General features: G+C 46.5%; 3 protein-coding genes across 13 annotated transcripts in view; 1 reads left to right on the top strand and 2 right to left on the bottom strand.

The window, feature by feature from the left end:
- The window catches only part of LOC135114221 (uncharacterized), a 96,721-nt gene extending 94,617 nt beyond the window's left edge, over nt 1-2,104 (bottom strand). For 4 of the 10 annotated variants that reach the window (XR_010275442.1, XR_010275444.1, XR_010275446.1 and 1 more), the window contains exon 1: nt 1,898-2,103. The gene's annotated coding sequence lies outside the window, so the exon portion shown is untranslated. Of the gene's footprint in view, nt 1-1,897 lie in introns of all 10 variants that reach the window. The other 6 variants (XR_010275439.1, XR_010275440.1, XR_010275441.1 and 3 more) reach the window with 5 other exon arrangements.
- Nucleotides 1-8,247, top strand: part of LOC135114218 (cyclin-dependent kinase-like 3) — a 48,297-nt gene extending 40,050 nt beyond the window's left edge. Inside the window, exons 3-10 of one of the 2 annotated variants that reach the window (XM_064029996.1) lie at nt 423-617; nt 2,950-3,128; nt 3,297-3,409; nt 3,559-3,997; nt 4,321-4,749; nt 5,152-5,600; nt 6,062-6,210; nt 6,606-8,247. In XM_064029996.1, the coding sequence (XP_063886066.1) occupies nt 423-617; nt 2,950-3,128; nt 3,297-3,409; nt 3,559-3,997; nt 4,321-4,749; nt 5,152-5,600; nt 6,062-6,210; nt 6,606-6,656 (2,004 nt within the window). In that variant the 3' untranslated portion in view covers nt 6,657-8,247. Of the gene's footprint in view, nt 1-422; nt 618-2,949; nt 3,129-3,296; nt 3,410-3,558; nt 3,998-4,320; nt 4,750-5,151; nt 5,601-6,061 lie in introns of both variants that reach the window. The other variant, XM_064029995.1, reaches the window with a different exon arrangement.
- A 247-nt stretch (nt 8,248-8,494) lies between these two features.
- LOC135114217 (serine-rich adhesin for platelets-like) overlaps nt 8,495-20,066 on the bottom strand; it is a 75,394-nt gene continuing 63,822 nt past the window's right edge. Inside the window, exons 3-11 of the mRNA XM_064029994.1 lie at nt 19,370-19,518; nt 17,728-17,845; nt 17,049-17,162; nt 16,773-16,879; nt 16,009-16,138; nt 13,968-14,090; nt 13,746-13,856; nt 13,505-13,622; nt 8,495-13,362 (exon numbers count right to left, since the gene is read on the bottom strand). Of these exons, the coding sequence (XP_063886064.1) occupies nt 11,037-13,362; nt 13,505-13,622; nt 13,746-13,856; nt 13,968-14,090; nt 16,009-16,138; nt 16,773-16,879; nt 17,049-17,162; nt 17,728-17,845; nt 19,370-19,518 (3,296 nt within the window). The 3' untranslated portion in view covers nt 8,495-11,036. The remainder of the gene's footprint in view (nt 13,363-13,504; nt 13,623-13,745; nt 13,857-13,967; nt 14,091-16,008; nt 16,139-16,772; nt 16,880-17,048; nt 17,163-17,727; nt 17,846-19,369; nt 19,519-20,066) is intronic.

Raw genomic sequence — 20,066 nt, 5'->3', positions numbered from 1 at the left:
TTTCGTAAGAATGTGCTAGTAGGTTGTTGTTACTTTTTTTTTCACTCTCTCTCAGGAAATTGAGGGCACGGTAAAGAGGAATGTGAAAGAAAGGAAAGGTGTGTGTGTGTGTGTGTGTGTGTGTGTGTGTGAGTGTGTGTGTGTGTGTGTGTGTGTGTGTGTGTGTGTGTAAACCGTCGCACAGACAGACAACTAGACACACAGGCAAGTGGCCAGGAAACAATAAATCGTACAATTACTTAAGAAAAATTAAAAAAAAAAAGAACGTCATTAACCAATATGGAAAGAGAAATAATAAACAAAATGCAAAAATCACCATAATCATAAAAAATAAAATGAAAAAATACTCAATATTATTTCCTTTTCCGGTACAAATAAAAGCGAATCGTATTTATTTCCTAACTCTCTTTCCTACTCCACAGAAACTCCGCCACGAGAACCTGGTGAACCTGATCGAGTTTTTCCGCCGTAAGCGTCGCCTGTACCTGGTGTTCGAGTACGTGGACCACACCATCCTGGACGAGCTGGAGGCGTCGGACGGCGGGCTGGACGAGGAGACAGCCCGGGCACACATCTTCCAAGTGCTGCGTGGCATTGCCTTCTGCCACCAAAACCAGGTGCGTGATGCGAAACCAGGTAGATAAGCCTTCCATACGATCCTTCTTTAAATTATTCGAGGTAAGAGGCTGTAGTGCTTGAAGATTCGGTCAAGGAGTAGTTAAGACACCATGGTGCTTGATAATTCGGTCCAATAAGTCGAATTTTGAAACTAGGGTGCTTCAAAATTCGGAAATCGAGATAGGACACCAAGATGTTTTAAAATCTGGTCTCCGCAGGAACCGAGACGCTAGCTGCTTGAAAATTCTGGGTAGGGTCATTCTGAGTGGTGCAGGCGCCAAACACCGTGATGGATGATGCACGTCGCTCAGGAATGATACGTACACAGTAAAATGTCGATAGGAAGTGACGGTTTGCCGCGCTTTCAGTCACGGAATGTTCAGATCGACCGGTGAACAAGACGTAATCGATTGGCAAGACCACAAAGATCACTGACATGGACAAATACATACAGTCGTCTTGAAGTGGAGAGATAAACATAGTGCCTGAAATAACACTTTACATATAAATTTTTTTTTTTTTTTTTAGTAGGCATTAAAAAAAATAAAAACTATAAAACAAAATATGAAGGTAAGCCAAATAGGCGGAACTCGTCCATCCGTAGCCGAGCAGTTGCGAGCGTATCAAGGCACAGCATTATATCTTGGTAATTATCTGTAAACTTTTCCTTATTACTAGTAATTTTTCCTTTCCGACTTTAACAGAAAACATTATATTACCATAAAACACTAATAGAAAATTAAAGAAATCATAGAATAACTAGATGATCACCTCTATCTTTACTTCACGGCTACGAGGCTACTGCTGTGCATAAATACGTCAGTTCCCTTGTCCCAACTGATGCAAAGTAAAGGTGGACATTTCCTACTGATATTTGTGGCTTTGCCAATGAAAGCGGCGGATGAGAAATCTATAACGCCACTAGTACTTAAACTTAACCTCGACAGGAGCTATTTAGCCATTAAGTTGTCTAGCTGATTTCTGAGAGAGAGAGAGAGAGAGAGAGAGAGAGAGAGAGAGAGAGAGAGTTATTAACCAGTTGCGTTTTAAGTTTCCCACCAAATTCGAATGATCGTTTGCAGGAGCGCCACGCCCATCTCAACAAGTTTTAATACCAATCAATATAAAGACTGATAATCAAACATGTACACCCGAAAGCGCAAACACAACACCAAGGCCTTGCGCAACACATACGTCGACACTGTAACATAAAACTTGAAAACACGAGGTTGGATAACAAGGCAGTGTCATGGCTGGTTACGGAGCATTCAACACTCACCGTTTCACCTCCCTCACACACGGCTCTTCTTGCACCGCTCGCTCCTCTCTTGGGCCACACTATTTTAGCGATTTCAACACTACAGATTCATGATAGCACCGCAAATACATCATCACAGCCACGACCCGCACGGAAGTACTCACGCATTCACCAACACCAATCCGCCGCCAACTGGTTACTAGCCTACCCACCCTCTAGACACCGCCTCCCATCCCCCCGTCCTCTCGCCTCCGCCCTGTACATTACACTGGCCACGTCTTCGCCCACTACTCTCCCTTCTCTTTATTATAGTTATTCAATCTGGCTGTGTTATCTGTCCTCAAGGGTTATATTGCTATGCTGCTGAGTTGGTTTTGCCAGAGTTGTTGGTGGATCGTGCATTATTGGTTGTAAAGGGATTTGTTCGGTACTAGATGACTGACAACAGAACACAGGAACTCACAGGATACGAGCATCTATGTTATGGTATTATCAGAATGTCCTACGAATATTAATGTAAGTCGTTTTAAGAAATGTTTGATATATTTATACTTTTTTCCTGGATTGATTCGTTATTTAATTTACTTTTTACAGGGGATGAGATGGTGGGTGGTGGATGAGAGGGCGCCACCACTGCGGTGTTGCCTGCCATGTTAAACGCACTAAATCTATTCACTTGTTATATGATAATTCCGAACAATGCAATATTTACGTGGATAAGCATCATGTAGCTTAGTCGAACTTCGATAAATGAAGCTCTATTTTTCATTGCAAAAGGTTAAAATCAGATGGCCTCTCACTATATAAGCAAAAAATCTGCTGTGTGTGTGTGTGTGTGTGTGTGTGTGTGTGTCGTCCATGAAATACTACACACTTACAGATAATTTAAAAGTTCCCCAAAATTTCAAAACTAATGAAGAAAAGTAAATAACAACATTCAATAGCGTCACCGGTGCAACTTTTTTAAGTATTTGTAAAGAATCAAACTGTATATATAAAAAAAAAGAGAGAGAAACTTAAAGAAAATATGAGCAGAACTATTAGCGGGCGCTGATGGAGTGTTGCCTCTGCAGATCATCCACCGGGACATCAAGCCGGAGAACGTGCTGGTGAGCCGCCAGGGCGTGGTCAAGCTGTGTGACTTCGGATTTGCGCGGCTGCTGGCGGGACCCGGGGAGTCCTGCACCGACTACGTGGCCACCCGCTGGTACCGCGCCCCCGAGCTGCTCGTGGGGGACACCAAGTATGGCAGGTGAGGCAGCGTGGCCAGGTGACATGCAATCCACACAAAAACTCCTAAAACATGAAACTTAGGTCGATTTTCTCCATCCACGACATTTTAGAGACAACAAAAGTAGATGTTTAATATACGTGAATGAATTAATGTAATCGGCGTATCTGTGACCGTCTCCTGCCGTAGGGAGGTGGACGTGTGGGCGTCGGGTTGCCTGCTGTCCGAGATGCTGACGGGGGAGCCGCTCTTCCCCGGCGAGTCCGACATCGACCAGCTCTTCCACATCATCCAGACCCTAGGTAAGAGAGAAAGAGAGAGAGAGAGAGAGAGAGAGAGAGAGAGAGAGAGAGAGAGAGAGAGAGAGAGAGAGAGTGTGTGTGTGTGTGTGTGTGTGTGTGTGTGTGTGTGTGTGTGTGTATTACATATGCTAAGGTAATTTACTCTGCAGGCGAGCTGAGCATGTCTCACCGCCACCTGGTGGAGAGGAACCCCATGCTGGCGGGTCTAAGACTCCCAGAAGCGGCCTCCACGCCCCTGTCCTCCTCCTTCCCGTCCTGGTCCCCGCGCGCCCACGCCTTCGTCTCCGTGTGTCTGTGCCTGGAACCCTCGGCGCGCCCCTCCGCTCAAGACCTGCTGAATCACGACTTCTTCATGCACGACTGCTTCCCAGAGACCTTCCTGCCCATCCTGAAGCAGCGCGTGCAGCAAGAGTTCAGCAACAACTTCCTGCTGAGCCTGCCGGGGCGACGGATCCCCAGCACGGCGGACAGGAAGGGCCGGGCCAGGAAGATTCCGGGAGGCACCAGCCCTGAGAGTGTCTACGGCAGGAGCATCGCCAGGCCTCAGCCCCACCCGCCGCCCCCCGCAAGGAGTGACAACCCCGTCAGGTGAGGATTGAGTCACCAATAAACTAATAACCGTGAACATCCATATTATTAAGAGCCATGTTTTTCTGTATCTGTCTGTCTGTCTGTCTTTTTTTTTTTTTTACGAATATTAAGTCTAATTTTTCGACGGGAAATTGTCAATATTCTCTTACAAAATTAGCGAGACCTGAAAGATTCTGTCGGTATCACAAATCAATAGATAAAAAAACATTCAAGAGGAAGAACTGAGTGTGTGTGTGTGTGTGTGTGTGTGTGTGTGTGTGTGTGTGTGTGTGTGTGTGTGTGTGTGCAATACTCCCTGACGCTTCGCCTCGCTGCCACAGGTCGTCGCCGATGAAGCAGTGCCAGCCGGGCACTCCTGATGGACAGTCGGGGTTCGCGAGCCGCCCCGTGGTGTCTTTTGCACCTCTCACGCCCTCACACGTCAGGGGCGGACCCTCAGGAGTAGCTGCGGGCACTTTCAACAATAACAACAACTACAGCAACATGAACAACAACAACAACAGCTACAACAATGGGGAGGACGCGTCGCACCCTGCCACCACCACCACCACCTCCACCACCTCCTCCAGACTCATCCCGCCCCTGCGAGACCACAGTACCGTCACCTTCTCTCCCACCACCACCACCGCCCCCTCCACCATGAATACCTACAATAACAACAACAGCAGCACCCACAACAACAACAACACCATCGCCCTCACGCTGCACATCACGGGCACCACCAACACGTCCTCTCCGTCACGCACCAGGTAACGGTTCCCTTTGCTGCCAGACAGGAATGGAGGGCAAAAAATACCACCTTGCTGACATTAATATGACGATTTCTGTACTTTGATAGGCAGATATGAAGCTCAAGGAATAGTGGCTTGTTTCTGACACTAATAAGACGATTTCTTCACTTTCAATTTCAAGCTTTTGCTATTTTTTTTTTTTTTATCAAGATCGATAACTTAAAAAAAGAAAAATTTTTTGATGATGAAAAAAAAAAAATGAATAGCAAGAAACCTAATGTCTATCAGTACTGGAACGATTTTTCACCTTTTAATCCATCCAATTCTATTTTGGCTTAATAAAATCACAAAGGCTGATTCTGATAAGGTAACACATATGACTGTCACTCAACGCTTAACTATGACTCGTAACTTTCGCAGAGTCGTGGAAAAGAGCCGCAAATCCCCAGCCAGTCTGTGGGGCGCCCCTCTCAAGCCACGGGGGCACGGGTTGTGCATCCAGGGGCAGGGACAGGCGCACTGGGATGACGACGACCACTTGATATCAGACGGACCTTCCTCCTTCCTCTCCAGCGGCCGCTACCACACAGACCACAGCCGCTCCTCAGACGCGCCACGCCCCATTGACGCCAGCCGCCACCCTTACACCATCAGTCTGGACCGCACGAAGGAGCTGGTGGCCCGGGACTCCTCCAGCCTGAGGGACGCTGCGGCTAGGGACGGATTCGGGAGGGAGTTTGCGAGAGACCCTCTGAGGGAGATCAAGGACAACCCGAGGGAGAGGGAGAGGAGACCCAAGCTGGAAATTACTGGCTGGGCGCGGCCAAGACTTCTTAACAATGACCTGTCGCTGCCTAACGTGCCTGGAGGTGGGTGCTCTGTTACTAATACTACTACTAATACTAGTACTACTAAAACTAATTCTTTTGATTCCTCCCGTTAGGGATGACCGCAGTGGGTCAACCTCAAAGACCCTCGGTCTTCTGTGCCTTCCTCAGTTACATCCATTACAAGCAGGTCTTGTTTCACTGAATCCATAAACTTTCACTTAGGTCTTCTTCCTCTTTTTCTCTTGCCGGATAGCATCATCTCCAGAATCCTCCTTCTCCTACAACTACTATCACTACTCCTACTACTACTGCTACTACTACTACTACTACTACTACTACTACTGCTACTACTACTACTACTACTACTACTTCTACTACTACTGCTGCTGCTGCTGCTGCTGCTGCTATTACTACTAAAATCGTATATTCTAGTCTAGTCATATATTAATTATATTCTTTCGTTCCTTGCAGTGTTTCATGTCTCCTCTCTGTCTTTCCAGTTTCCTCCCCGTTAGTGAACAGCGGCCAGATCAGCCCCAAAAAGTACACGATGGAGGGTGGGGTGGGCAAGCGGTCTCGTCGGGGCGGCCTCACCATGCCCGCCCTCAGCTCGGTGCAGCGCGGCTCGCCCAACTCCCTCAGCCGCTCGGTGGGTGGGGCGGCGCGGCAGGAGGCGCTGGAGGGAGAGGAGTGGAGGAGCGGTGATGTAGTGAGGGAGGAGTGGAGAAGCGGGGAGGTAGTGAGGGAGGAGTGGCTGCCGGGAGGGGATGATGAGGAAGGAGAGTGAGGGATAGAATGTTTAATACCAAGAATATTCATTACCAAAAGTATCTGTAATTTTCAATTCCTGCCCCACAGACAATACTTGTGTTTTGCTAGCCCCTTCAGTCAGTCAGGTTTGTTGGCAACAACATGTGTGGCGCTAAGGCTCAATTGGCATAGGGCGGGAGAGGTACTGGTTGTGAGAAATGCTTGGACCAAACACCCAAACTAGATCTTATACCAATCCCTCTCTCTCTCTCTCTCTCTCTCCCTCTCCCGCAGGTTGACTCCACCCCTCCCTCCTCTCCCCTCGCCAACCTGCCGTACGTGTGACACTTGGCCAGCCGTCAGGATCCGGCGCGTGGCAACTATTAAGGGAAAGGACGAAGAATAAGGAAGAGGTTGGACTTGTGAAGAGAAACTTTTCCTTCCGTTTATTTCCCGAAGATCCTGATGCTTGAGTGACTCCTATTTCAGTCGCGTCGCTCAGAGAGGTGAAAGAGATCTCTTAGTAATTACAAAAAGAAAGGACACTGATACATTATAAGTGAAGAGCAAAGCAAAGGAAGACGCGGCTCTGTAGTCCCTTCAAACGCGAGTCAGTCAGGTTGTGCTGAAGCGTGAGGTGTTGCAGAAACACAATGCAAGAACAAATGATGGACACAACACTTCTTTGAAACATTCTGAAGCATGTGAAGCGTCTGGTGAGGAAGAGAAACCCTGGCAATGCGGTTTTTTTTTTTTTTGGGTGTGATTGCGGACAGGCGGCGGTAAATGAAGTGGTCCGAGCGGTGGCGAGACGAGAGGTGAGCATTGCTGTCTCCCTGACTACGTTGACATCAGTCGTGTTTTGCTTCGCTGACTAGCAGACAAACAGTTAACATTTGTGAGCTAACGATAATCACCACCGCGTAACAACAGCTCTGCGCCAGTACTTTGCTTTTGCTGTCATGCGTCCCCCAGTTGCCCCCCCAGTGAGCCGCACGGTGATAAGGTAAAAAAAATAAATAAATGAATAAATAAACTCTGGGAGTGTCCGAGCTTCATCTAGGTTCCGCATCGATCGCTTTCGATCATAATCGAAACAAATATAAAAGCAAATTTTACCACTGACGACCACGTACACTAGAACTATACTGGAGGTACACTGCTCCTTACTGAACACGAACCTTGTGCACTGGTTGCCTCGAGCATGTGCAGCGACTCAAGGTACGGAAAGACACTGATTCCCTCACTGACCTCCCTTGGCATCTGTCACTGAGATGAAGACAGGCGTGATGTGTAATAATAACAATACAAACTAGTCCAGCCCATAGATTAATTGAATGTTCCGAGGGCAGTGTGCCTCCGGGGACGGTAGCCCAAGGTTTTCTTCTTAACACCAGATTGCCCATTTGTACCCATGTGTGATTGCAATGTGTGTCATCTCACTTACACTATTTGAGTCCGTCCAGGATACAGATTCCATCCGTCTCGGTGGCGCAGCGCCGCTGGTCCGCAGTACAAACTTTTGAGCAAGTGGTCCCAAGACTCCCCGTGGACGTCTCGGCGACTCCAAGTCACTGCGTCACCGCCCGTCCATCATTCCTGATACGTACCAGTCCCTCCACACGCCAGACCACCAATCAAAACTCGCGTCTCCAGTGCCTGGCTTCCCGACCGCCTCGTATTCCCGTGAGTCGGCGAGGCAGACGCGCGTCCTCCCTCACGCCATAAACAGCACGGCGAAGCGAAACTAAGTTAGTTGAAGCTTCGAAGAGGAGTGCAAAACACATATTCATCATGCAACTTTTTATGGCTGAAATTTCCCCACCTGTGAACATAACAGTAATTTTTAAAATTTCCTGTACAGCAAACTGCTTTTAGTTTTATATGGTGATGAGTGTATCATGTGATAATGTCAAATTACCCTATAATTGTAAGACGATGCTGGTTTCATTCTCCTCAGCGCACGGCTGCATTGCTTTACTCTTTTTGTATTTGTGACCTTTTGGGTTTCTATACGCCTGAATGTTTACCCGCGGCAATGGCGGCTCAGGCGTCAGACCTCCTGTAGATGGTAATGCAGCTCGGGAAACGAAACTCAAACGATGCATATAAAAAAAAAAATGCACTAAGAGTTTGGTTAGTGTTTTGTTTCTCGAAGGACCAGGGTAAGGAAAAGCGAGGCATACATCCAGTACAGTTTATTATAACGAAAGATTACTAGATGAGCAATATACTGAACAGTCCTCAAAATACTGAGAATTTGTTTGAGAGAAATTTACCTGTTGGCGGGTGAGGTGGGGGAGGGGGGTGGTACTGACTACTGAGGCCAAGGGAGCGAGGGAGTCGAGGAGGGCTTGGAAGAGCGAGGATGGCGGGGCACAAGTTTGCGGTGGCCAGCCCCTGACAGCCTCTTATTCACTCACACTGGTCCTCCTCCTCCTCTTGGTCCCTGGGGTGCACTGCAGTGTTACATCACTCATTTCTGAGTAAGGCCCGTCTTCAGGAAACCCTCTGCTTTCTGACCACCACTAGTTTTAAAGGTCACAAAGATGATTAGCCAGGTTCTTAAGAGTGTTTCTCCTGTTAATAGAGCAGAAATCTTGTTAATCTGTTTCTAGAACCATAAAGGACAAGCTTAAGAACCCGTGGAACTTCAACTTGAGTCTTTTGAAGGTAGTGAAGATGCGACGCAGAGGTGTTTCAGTACGGTCTAAGTTGTTTTGTGAGAACATCGCGGTCCTCGGCGGGCGGGACTGGTGTGGCCTCGGAGCCGGCGGCAAGATGCACCGGCCTTTTGTGTAAACTTAACGAACAGGACGACACTACGCCATTAATAAGCCTAGAAAAATATAAGCTTAGTCTAGGAATGATATACATTTATATGAAAAAAAAAACATCTGAGGTGAGAATGTTTTTACCTGTGTCTGGTAAACGTGGCAATGAGCTAGTTAGTTAGAAGGCAATGTAACTGTAAATATTTTTTTTTCTCTAGAAGTATAAAATTATGTAGCCTTTAAAGTGGAACTCTAGGATTCATATAGAAAATCACTATGTTTATACCTTTACACCCTTCACCTTAAAATCTAGTACAGGCGTCCCTTAGTCCTGCCTCACGCGCCTCTCCCTCTGCACCACACAGCCACGGCACTGCTGTAAGAGTGGCAGCAGAGGAGCAGCAGCGGCGTCAACACTCCTTGATCCCAATAACATGCAGGTACTAGTCAGAAAACTCCCAGAAGGGGAGCATATAGCGTTTTTTTCCAGTCCCGTCTACGAAATTTGTACCCACCAGACGCGAGTGAGAGGAGACGGCTTACTGCTTCCTGGAGGCTGAGGATGAGGATGAGGGCGAGGTGGTGAGGCTGGGCCGGGAATATACCAGGAATTTCTCTCTCTCTCTCTCTCTCTCTCTCTCTCTCTCTCTCTCTCTCTCTCTCTCTCTCTCTCTCTCTCTCTCTCTCTCTCTCTCTCTCACACACGCACACACACACACACACACACACACACATACGCTCACCACGACCACCAGCGCATCACTATCATCAGTAATTTAAAAGACACGAGCACCAATAGACGTCGCAGAACAACGACGAGGGGCAGACCGCTACTCCCTGACTCTCCTTCTCCAGATGGCTGTGGGTGTGTCGCGGCGGCCCACCTGTCCACACTCCCCTAAGGTATTACACGTACATTTATATATATTCATGCGAGACGTCAAAAAGAACACTTAGATCGTAAAATATCTGAGAAATGCGGATTTTCGATGACTCTACAAGACTATGTTGGTTGGTCACTCTGGTTCACACGTGACATTGTGACTTCAGTGAGAATTTTCATATCAGCACTTTGACATGTTAGAGTTTTGTTCATATTATGTTTTGGGTGACTTCTCTGCTTTCATTATGTTTTACTTTTTTTTTTGTTTTCACCCACAATTAAGTTTCAGTCTTTGTTTATTCAACCTTGTGACATGTTAGATTGTAGTTCACATTACATTTCTGGCGACTTCCCTGCTCTTATCTTCTCTCTCTCTTTTTTTTTTTTAGCTCTCATTTAATCAAGTTTCAGTGACTTTTTATTCAACACTAACATGTAAGATTTCACAGTAGATTTCCGCTAGATTTCGGGTGACTATTCTGCTTTCATTTTTTTTTTCTTTTATTCCGGTCTGCACACGGAGAAGTTTCAAGTCATTCCTTCTCGCATTTCAACACAAGTTCTTCCTTTGGTCCCAACTTTCACGACTCACTCCCAAGCGTATGAAAATAATATAGTGGCTCACCACGGCGAAAGTTGCCAGCACACGAATCCCATTTGTCTGATTATAAGTCTGCACAATCCAACTGCACTTTCTTTTTTTTTTTTTTTTTTGTTCATTCGTACTTATAATGTTCCAACACCGAATGTTTCTCAGTGAAGACCATTTCAGTTTACTCGACAAGGAATTACTTTCTTTAACCTCATCGTCTAAGATTACTCGTCCAACACTAAAACACCCGCGGGAATCACTCGTTTCTTTAACCTCCTCGCCTTACTCACTATGAATACCGTGTTGTGTTGCCTCGAGGTTCGTGTGTAAGAAAGGGCAAGGGCAGGAATGAGTTGGCAGACCAGCTGATGCTTTCCCAAGTCACTCCCCGAGTTTGGAGAGTCCAGGATATTCCACATGACTGAATATCGCAAAGTGTTTGGTAGCGGTAGTAAAATGTGTAGGATTCACTATGTTCACTTCACATCGAAACCGACGACAGTAACGAGAAGAGAGACGAGGACGAGGGCGAGGAAGGAGAAGCCAGGCGATGAAAACCTTGTAGCGGATGAAATGTGTATCCCTTGAAGGAACTGGTGACTCCCATCTCCTCGTATTTCATTAGTCATCTCCTCTTCCTCCTCCAGAACGGTGTTTAAGTCTGGCCTGTTTTTCTCCCCCGGCCCTTCCTCCTTTACGATACTCACGATCTCATACTGGTACGTGTTCCCGTCAGCGCCGTGAATCGTGTATTGTGGAATCTCAGTCTCGTTCATTCCAGCACGAATAGCGATCAAAATAGTGAGGTTCTTCTGCCCCATTTCGATGATCGGGGACTCCGTGGTGGGCTGGATGGTGGTGGAGAGCGAGGGCGTGGTTGTGGATGGTGCTGGTGCCTCGTCTGGAGTTGAGGTCGACAGAACAGCGGAGGTCGTCGGTTCCTGTGCTGCTGTTGGTGTTGCTGCCTCGGGTTTGTCTGTGGTGGCTACGATGGCGGTGGTAGTGGTGGGGATGGAGGTCGTGGTGGTGGTAGTCGTGGTGGTTGTGGTGGTGGTGGTGGTGGAAGTGGTTGTTGTACTGGTGGTGTCACTTTCCACCGCAGTAACAGGATTGGGGGAGGTCATATCGCCAGGATGAGAACCTTCTTCGGGAGTCAGATCACTTTCAGGAGTTATATTTAAACTGGTTGTTGTGGGCAGCGAGGTGTTCTCCAGGTGTGTGGCTTCAGGTGTTGGCGTGAGGTGAGGACTGGACAACGGAGTGACAGTTGCACCCTCAGCGGCAGGAACATCAGGCAGTGACGACCCTTGTGTGGTGCTGATGGTGGTGGTGGTGGTGAAGGGGCTGAGTGTGGTGGTGGTGTCATCTGGCAGGAGAGGAAGCGTCACATTAATCACCGTGGTCTCTGTTCCTGTCGTCTCCTCGCTCGTGGAGACCATCTGGACAGTGACCGGTCCCTCGCTGACGACAAGAATGACGTTATCAGAAACCACGGAGTCGTCTTGCTCAGTGCTCGCCTCCACTGGTCCCTCTGTTGTCGTGCTTGGCTGGGGAAGGAAGGCTACGGTGGCGTTCTTCATCTCACTGGCATCGCTTTCCTCAGAAGATATTAACTCTTCGCTGCTCACCTCCTCAATCAAGACATTGGGCTTCTGGAGGGTCGTTTCGTTGGTGGCCTGTGTGAAGCCTTTTTCCTCGCCGCCGTGTACTGTATCGCTCACATTCCCGGAGTCATGTGGTAAGAGGCTGTCAATCTCAATCTCTGGGGTGAAATTCTCCTTGTCATCATATTCCTCGCTGCTGGAAAGGTTGAGGCCTGATTCTGGTTGGAGTAAGGAAGGTTTCTCCCCATCTTCCATCTCCTTCACTTCCTCTTCCTCCACCAAGACTTCCACGTTGACACTGTCCCCGCCTTGTGTCTTATTTGCCGCGTCATTGTCTTCATCCAACGACTTCGTGTCACTGAATTCAATAAGGTCGATGTCAATTTCATTTCCTCCCACGTCTGTCATGTTCGCCTCAATGATACTCACGAATGGAGCCTTGGGCGTTGTGGTGGTGCTGGTGGTGGTCAGGGTAGTGATGGTGGTGGTGGCGGTGGTGGTGGTCGGGGGGGAGGTTCTCACGTCAGGCATAAAATCATCATCCTCGATATTGTTGTCGTAATCAAACTCCAGCTCTGGTTTCTGTGTTGTGGAGGTTGTCTCAGTGTGTACTTGACTGCGGTCTGTCGTTGTGCTGTGTTCCTCTCCGTCAGTGTGAGTGTTTATTGGCTGAGCGTCCACATTGCTGCACAGATCTCCATTCTCTTCATTGCATTCCGTCTCTTCATTATGTAACATCTGTTGGTCTACATCCAAGTGTTGGTCTGCGTCACTGAAATCTTCCTCTGAGTCAAACCTGAATTTGGGAGCTTTGGCTGGCTGAGTCGGAGCGAGGCTGCAGGACTGAGGCAACTCGTCCCTGCCGTTCTCACAGTCACGCACGCCGTCACACAGGTATTCTCGAAGGATGCACTTGCTGCTGTCGCATCGAAATTCTTCATTAGTACAATTCACTTTCTTCGGGGTTGCTCTCTCCTCACAATGGGAAGAACTCTCGTTTGTGGAGTTAAAGACCAAGTTGTTGTTCCTGAAAGTGTTGAAGGCGGAGCAAAACGTGACATCCTCATCCTCGGCGGCGGGACAATCCGACACTCCGTCACACAGCCAGTCGTGCGGCACGCAGCGGCTGCCGCCCAGGCACTGCAGCTCCCCGGGCTTGCAGGTCACCGACCCGCACAGGGCAACTGATTCGTCCCATCTGGAAACACAAGTTCGCGAACAGTTTATTCGCTCTGCGCTTCATGTAAAAGCTATTTATGTTCTTGAAATTCAGAGATAAAAGAAAAAACAGAAAAGACATTGTTTACGTCAACTCATTTCCTGTGGAAGTGTCAACTCACCCATCCCTGCAGTGATCGACGCCGTCACACGTAGCGTTAGACTGCAGGCACGGGCCGCCCCAAGGGCACTGTAGTTCCCCTTCCTCACAGGAGGGGCAGGCGTACTCGTCGTCACCACCTGTGTAGATTTATTTTATTTCTGCTCTCACTTTAATTACCCTGCGAGCGCGTAAACAATGCAAACGACTTCAACTCTTTCAGGAAGGTGTCATGACTTATGAAAGCCTAAATTGGGTCTTACCTTTACAGTCTGGCTGCCCGTCGCAGCGCCACGCCCAGGGGACACACACGTCGTCCCAGCACTGGAAGCCGTCACAGAGGGTCGTGTCACAACCTAATTCGTCTGCGCCATCTGGTAGGGAGACAAGCCACATCAGACACAGCACAGTGACCCACAGGCCCTCCTCCGCTGTCAAAATCGTATAAAGTAGATGTGTCTGGCTCACTGGTGCCGGGGTCTCACCTGGGCAGTCCGGGGCGCCGTCGCAGATCCAGTACGGGGAGACGCAGCGCTCGGAGCCCGGACACCGCACTTGCAGTCCCGAGTAGCACTCCGACACCCCGTCCGTCGTGAGTCCCCCGCCCGCTGGAAGAGTGCGAGCGTCAGTTAGGGAAGCAATGAGTTCATAGTGTAATTGTGGGCGTGTTTTGGACTTTCTTCTTGAGAGACTGGCATCATCAGTGGATTTTTCTATTTATTTGTTTGTTTATTTATTTATTTGTTTATTCATTTATATTTATATTTATATTCATATTTTTATTTATTTATTTATTTATTTTATTTTATTTTATTTTATTTATTTATTTTATTTTATTTTATTTTTTTTTGTCTTTGGCCAAAGTACCATTTACGTAAACAATATGAATGATATGTTAATTTCCATAATGTTTGAGTCTATAATCTTGGCTGTTTGAAGACTGGATCTCTTTTTTCCGCTCTGTTTTTGTATTTCATTTTCTTATATGAAGTTAAATGGATCATCTGTCATTCATGAATAATTCAGCCATGCCAGCAATCCACCTTATCAACTAATTATCACTGTCAGTCACTCATTCTACTAACCACTCGACGCTGCTAACCTGCAGTGGCCTTTTTTCTTTACTTCAGTCAGCCTTTTTTCCAGTCCTATTGCCCTTGGCCAAAACCTCTTACTCGTACACACACAAAAAAAAAAAAAAAAAAAAACACAGTTTCCTGCCTCCTATCAGCTCTATCAATCAATCACCGCTGACCAATCATCCCACCAGACACTCCTCCCGCCCACCACTCACTCCTGCCAGCCACACAGCTGGCTCACCTTTTCCCACCCTTCTCTTTCCCACCCTTCCCTCTCTCTTTCTCCCACAGTATGTTAATCTCTTGCTGTCTCTCAATTCCCAGCGATTTCCTTTTGTCACGCTCGGTGATGAGTTGTAGTAATGGAAATGTAAAGGTTTGAAAAATTATATCAATATGTCATTCACGACTGACTTCCTCATCTGTGTTAAAGGGCAAAGGTACAACGTAAAAGTCCGAATGAGGGAATTCAGTCGATCCAAATGAAGCATCGAATCAAACAAAAACTAAACGGTAGAATAATGAATATTCTTAAGCGACTTGACACATAATTTGACTCCTTTCTATGCATCAGGAAGTTACAAGATTAATTCTGTTAACGGCATCATTACCATTATTACATTATTAAGATCCAGAGTGATCCTTACATGCGTAGTAATTAATCTTCATTGAAACTGGAGACAAATTGCCTGGGTTATTAATCTTCTAATCATCGACTGCCTTTAGAGAGTGAGCAGTTTGAGCGACTGAGTGAAATTAAAGAGGTATATATTTCCGAGGTTCTGAATCATCTAATCATCTCTTTCCTTTAAAGCGTCTGTAGTCTAGTCTGTAAGTAAGCGTCTGAGTTACATTAAAGAGTACAAGAATTCCTTCATTTCTCAATCGTCTAATCATCTGCTCCATTTACGTAGACCCTTGGCAGTGTGCGCTCCAGATGTCTGAGTTAAACGACCAGGGAATGAAAGCTCCCTGTAGTGGCACGCGTCCTGACCACTGAGAGTCTTGCTGGGTTAAGTAACTTTTATCTTTACTAACACTAGTGATTAAATCTTCACTGCTTGACATTTTTTTTATAACCATCTATATTTTTTTATCTTTCTTCTTTACTACAGTCTGTTAAATAATAGTCTTACAGTGCTTTAAATATTAGTAAAGAAAGACTATAACAGTAAACAGACGAAAATTTTGGATGACTTAAAGACCAGTTACCACGGTTATAATTGTGATAGGTTACGTTAGGTTGGGTTAGCTTACGTACACATGAATAGAAAGACAGAAAACAAATCTAACTTAACTTAACCCATAATACGAATAACTACATAACAGACCAGCACGTGAACATCATTCCTTCCACTTTACTTTCCTTCATTCTGTCTCTACTGTGATTAAGTCGAAGAGAAACTAGTGGATCTTAGAAGACCCCCTCGAGGAGCCTGTCACTCACCCACGTGCAGCGCCCCGGCGTCCAAGCTGAAGGTGAGAGAGACGCCAGGTTCCTCGTCCGGCAGAATCGCATCCAGGGTCGCCTTGTACACAGAGTCCAGCTCCAAGCCCCCCACCGCTGCCTTACAGTCCTAGGGGAGCAGTGCTGGTGAGAGGTGGCTGTGAGTGAAGGGGTGAGTGGCTGAGGTAGGTGGATAGGTACGTAGGTAGGTAGATAGGTGGGTAGGTAGTTGGGTAGGTAGGTAGATAGGTAGATGGACAGACAAAATAGATATAAAGACATAGATGTATAGATAGATAGATAGATGGATGGATAAATAGATGGATCGATAAATAGATAGATTGATAGATAGAAAGATAAATAGATAGATAGATAAAGAGATAGATAGATAAATAGATAGATAGACAGATAGACAGATACTGACCACAGAAATGCATTCACTCAATATAATGTAATAAAAATACATTATCCAAATGAAGACGTAAAAATTAGTATAAGAAAACTCACTCATTACAATTACTAAGTAACTTGTCAAAGCGGAACACGAAGACAATCAAGATCACTGTGACATGGAAGGGAAGGGAGAGAGAGCTTTACAGTTCCCATATAAAACAGGTACGTAATACAAGACCCGCGCTGCTTTTCACACCACGAGACCTGATGGTGACTCATAGCGTGATAGAGAGAGAGATTAACTTCAATGTCACAGAGAGAGAGAGGAGAGAGAGAGAGGGAAGGGAGGGGAAGGGGGCGGGGGTGCTCGCCTGGGAGTGTGGTGAAGCGTCGATGATGATCTGAGTAACAAGTTTCTTCTGGTCCCACACACGCAAGCGATACCCAGTCGGCCGCACTATCTCGCCCTCTGTGTTGCCTGCCAGGGGACACAGAGACGTTACAAATACTAGGAAACAAAATATACATTATAACACAATATGTACAAAAGGTGACAAAGGAACATTACTAATACAAGAAAATCAAAAGAATTACAACACAATATATGCAGAAAATTGAGCTCTGAATTTCATGAGAAGAAGGTTCACCTTTCAAGAACGGCGTGGAGGACCAGCGAAGGGTGACGGAGACAGTGATGGCGTTCAGATCTGCCGTGCTGCTGCGTGGGCGGCTGGGGTGAGCTCGCTGGCCAAGACTCAGACCTGCAGAAGAACCATCAGTATCATCAGGTGTCATCTTCAAGCCACTAATACATTCTATTCACATTGTTATGTAGATGTTCTCATAGAGGAGTCTTATCTAACTAAACACTGAATTCCTAGGCATTTGTTTGTCTTATCCCTTATTTTCAACTGGCTGTAATGGAGTTTTCAAGGTTATTTTAATGACTGTGATGATAGTTCAACAACGATCATCTATCATCAGTGAAATAAACAACCATAAGAACTTGCCCAACCATCTTTGTGGCTTTTGAAAGAAGTCCTGACAAGAGAACAAAGCTTTGAGCAATATGAGCTTTCCACACGCTACTCTTCCTTTTGCCCAACTACTGTATGCATATCATGGAAACAGTCACACTCACGGCAGCCTGTGATACTGTCGCCTCCAAACACCACCATGGAGGTAATTCTTTACACAAGTTATGATTCTTTTACTCATCTTTCAGGAACGTACAGTGGCATGACTATCTTAGTGATGACAAAGAGAACAACCTTAGCTCTCAGGACGCCTCGCCTCAGCCACACCAGGGAGGCAGCGGCAGCGTACCTGTGCGGAGGGTCGGGGAGGTGACGGTGAAGTTGAGCAGCGTGTAGGGCCAGTGGTGGGTCCCGACCAGAGCCATCAGCCTTCCCTCGTAGGTCACGTTACTCCGCAGACCCTCGAACTGCAAACGAGGAGCGGGAGGGAGAGAGAGTGAGGCAAGTGGAATGTGGGAACAATGGGGAGGCGGATAGTGAAAGGAAAAGAGGGTGAAGAGAAAAAGGAAGTAAATGGTGAGTGAGGATGTGGGAACAGGGCAACAGGAAAAGGAGGAGTGCATGAGGAGGGACAAGGAACGAGTGGCGAGTGGGGATGAGGGAACAGAGCGAAGGTGGCGATAGGAGAAGGAGAAGAGAGTGAGGAGGGAAATCATGATAAGTGGTCTACAACATCTTTCATCTTTACTGTCCTACATATTTTAGTTTGGAGTAAATAGTGTAACTTATCACAAACAGCCTCGGAAGAATAAACAGGTATGATGCAGTTTTTTTTTTTTCTGTGCTGGTCAAAGGCAACATACTAAGACATAAACCGCAACCACACGTTGAATAAAAAGAAAACATAATATTCACAGCGGCTACATATTACTTAACACCCGAAGCAACAAGAAGCGTGTACACTGCCTGAACTTATAAGCCAAAGACTGACTGAATTCGATTAGGCTTCCCTCAGCAAGGCCTAGATACAGAGCTGGTGTTACAGGGATAAAGAGAAGCCTGTGGGAGTGGGTGTGGCAAGTGAGAGGCGCCTCACTCACACAGGTCACACAGGCAAGAAAACACAATGCACGGGCGTTATCATCCCATTAGAGTTATTGGATCTACGTAAAGGAAATGTTTGTCTCTTTATCTCTCTGCAATCACAGAAAAGTGGTGTCTGTGCAAACACTGCTACGGTGAAGTGCAGCTCGCGAGCATTACGTGTCATTTATGTAAGTGGTGAGTGAGTGAGAATGAGAGGGTGAAGATGAGTCATTCCACCTCGTCACCAACAATGAATATCCTACTGGCTCTCTACTGGTCCTCTACACTGATTACTTCACAAAACATAAGAACATAAAAATAAAGAAAGCTACATAAGAACATAAATAAAGGAAGCTGCAAGAAGCCGTCAGACCTACACGTGACAGTTCATGTATGGATCACTTCTACCAAGCATTTCCACCAATCATCCTCATCCATAAATTTGCCTAACCTTCTTTTTAAGCTCGCTAATGACTCGGCACTAACAACCTGATTACTGAATTCATTCCATTCACCTACCACTCTATTTAAGGACCAATTCCTTCCTATCTCCTTTTTTATAGAACTTTAAAGTAATCAACACAAAACTGAACGTGAGAACATAAGGGAAGCTACAAGAAGAGGAAAAACTACACGTGGCAGGCTAAGGTACTCGCGGCCCCCACTCTTAACAATCAATTCTTTCACCGCGATATGCAACAATTCACAACACTAAAAACAATGTATGGAATCTTTATAAGCATCTACAAGAGAGAAGGCAATAAGAAGAAGAGATTTTGGAATTTCTAGGAAGTAAAATGCTTGCAGGTGGTGTGGAACAAGAAAATATGTCAAAGAGTGATTAGTCATGAAGGAAAGATGTGTCGAATAGCAGTGAAAAGGTTAATTAAGGCCCTGTGACTCACCTGGTGACGGAGGGTGGAGGCGTGGAACATGGTGGTGGTAAGGAAGGGGAGGCTCTGGTGCGGGTGGGTGAGGGAGAGGCTGTAGGCAGTGACGGCACCGTTGATGGAGAGGGAGAAGCGCGAGGGCCATTCCAGAGACAAGGACGTGCCTGGGAAAAGAAGACTAATCTGTATTTCCTCATTCGGTTTCTCGGAATTCGTGAAGTAGAGAGGCACGTGTTTTTTTTTTTTTTTTTTCTTAGGTTTGTTTGCTGAGACAAATTAATCTAGCCCGTCTTAACTTATTTAGTAAAGGTAAAGTAAGAGAGAGAGAGAGAGAGATAGAGAGAGAGAGAGACTCCAAAAGAACACCACCCACGAAAGACGTAAAAAAGTGTGCAGTGATAAAAATGACAACAACAGCAACAACAACAACAACAACAACAACAATAACGTACAGAAAAAAAGGCACAGAAAAAACAGGAGTATAATATAGATTCGTGCACCTAAAATCCGCGGCAGAGACACAGACAACCAGACGGGAGCGTGGGCGGGGCAAGAGAGAGAGAGAGAGAGAGAGAGAGAGAGTGTAGTATGGAACAGCGGCGGTGGTGGCGGTGGTGGCGGCGACGGTAGTGGTGGTGGTGGTGGTGGTGGATCTTTACGAGGCGGGACTTTGTGGCACTTGGCTGCAAAGAGGAGGGGGAATTTTGCATGC

This window comes from Scylla paramamosain, chromosome 27 (genome assembly GCF_035594125.1).
Source record: "Scylla paramamosain isolate STU-SP2022 chromosome 27, ASM3559412v1, whole genome shotgun sequence".
Classification (NCBI taxonomy): domain Eukaryota; kingdom Metazoa; phylum Arthropoda; class Malacostraca; order Decapoda; family Portunidae; genus Scylla; species Scylla paramamosain.
Note: the sequence above shows the minus strand (reverse complement) of the source record. Positions and strands in the feature narration are given on the sequence as shown.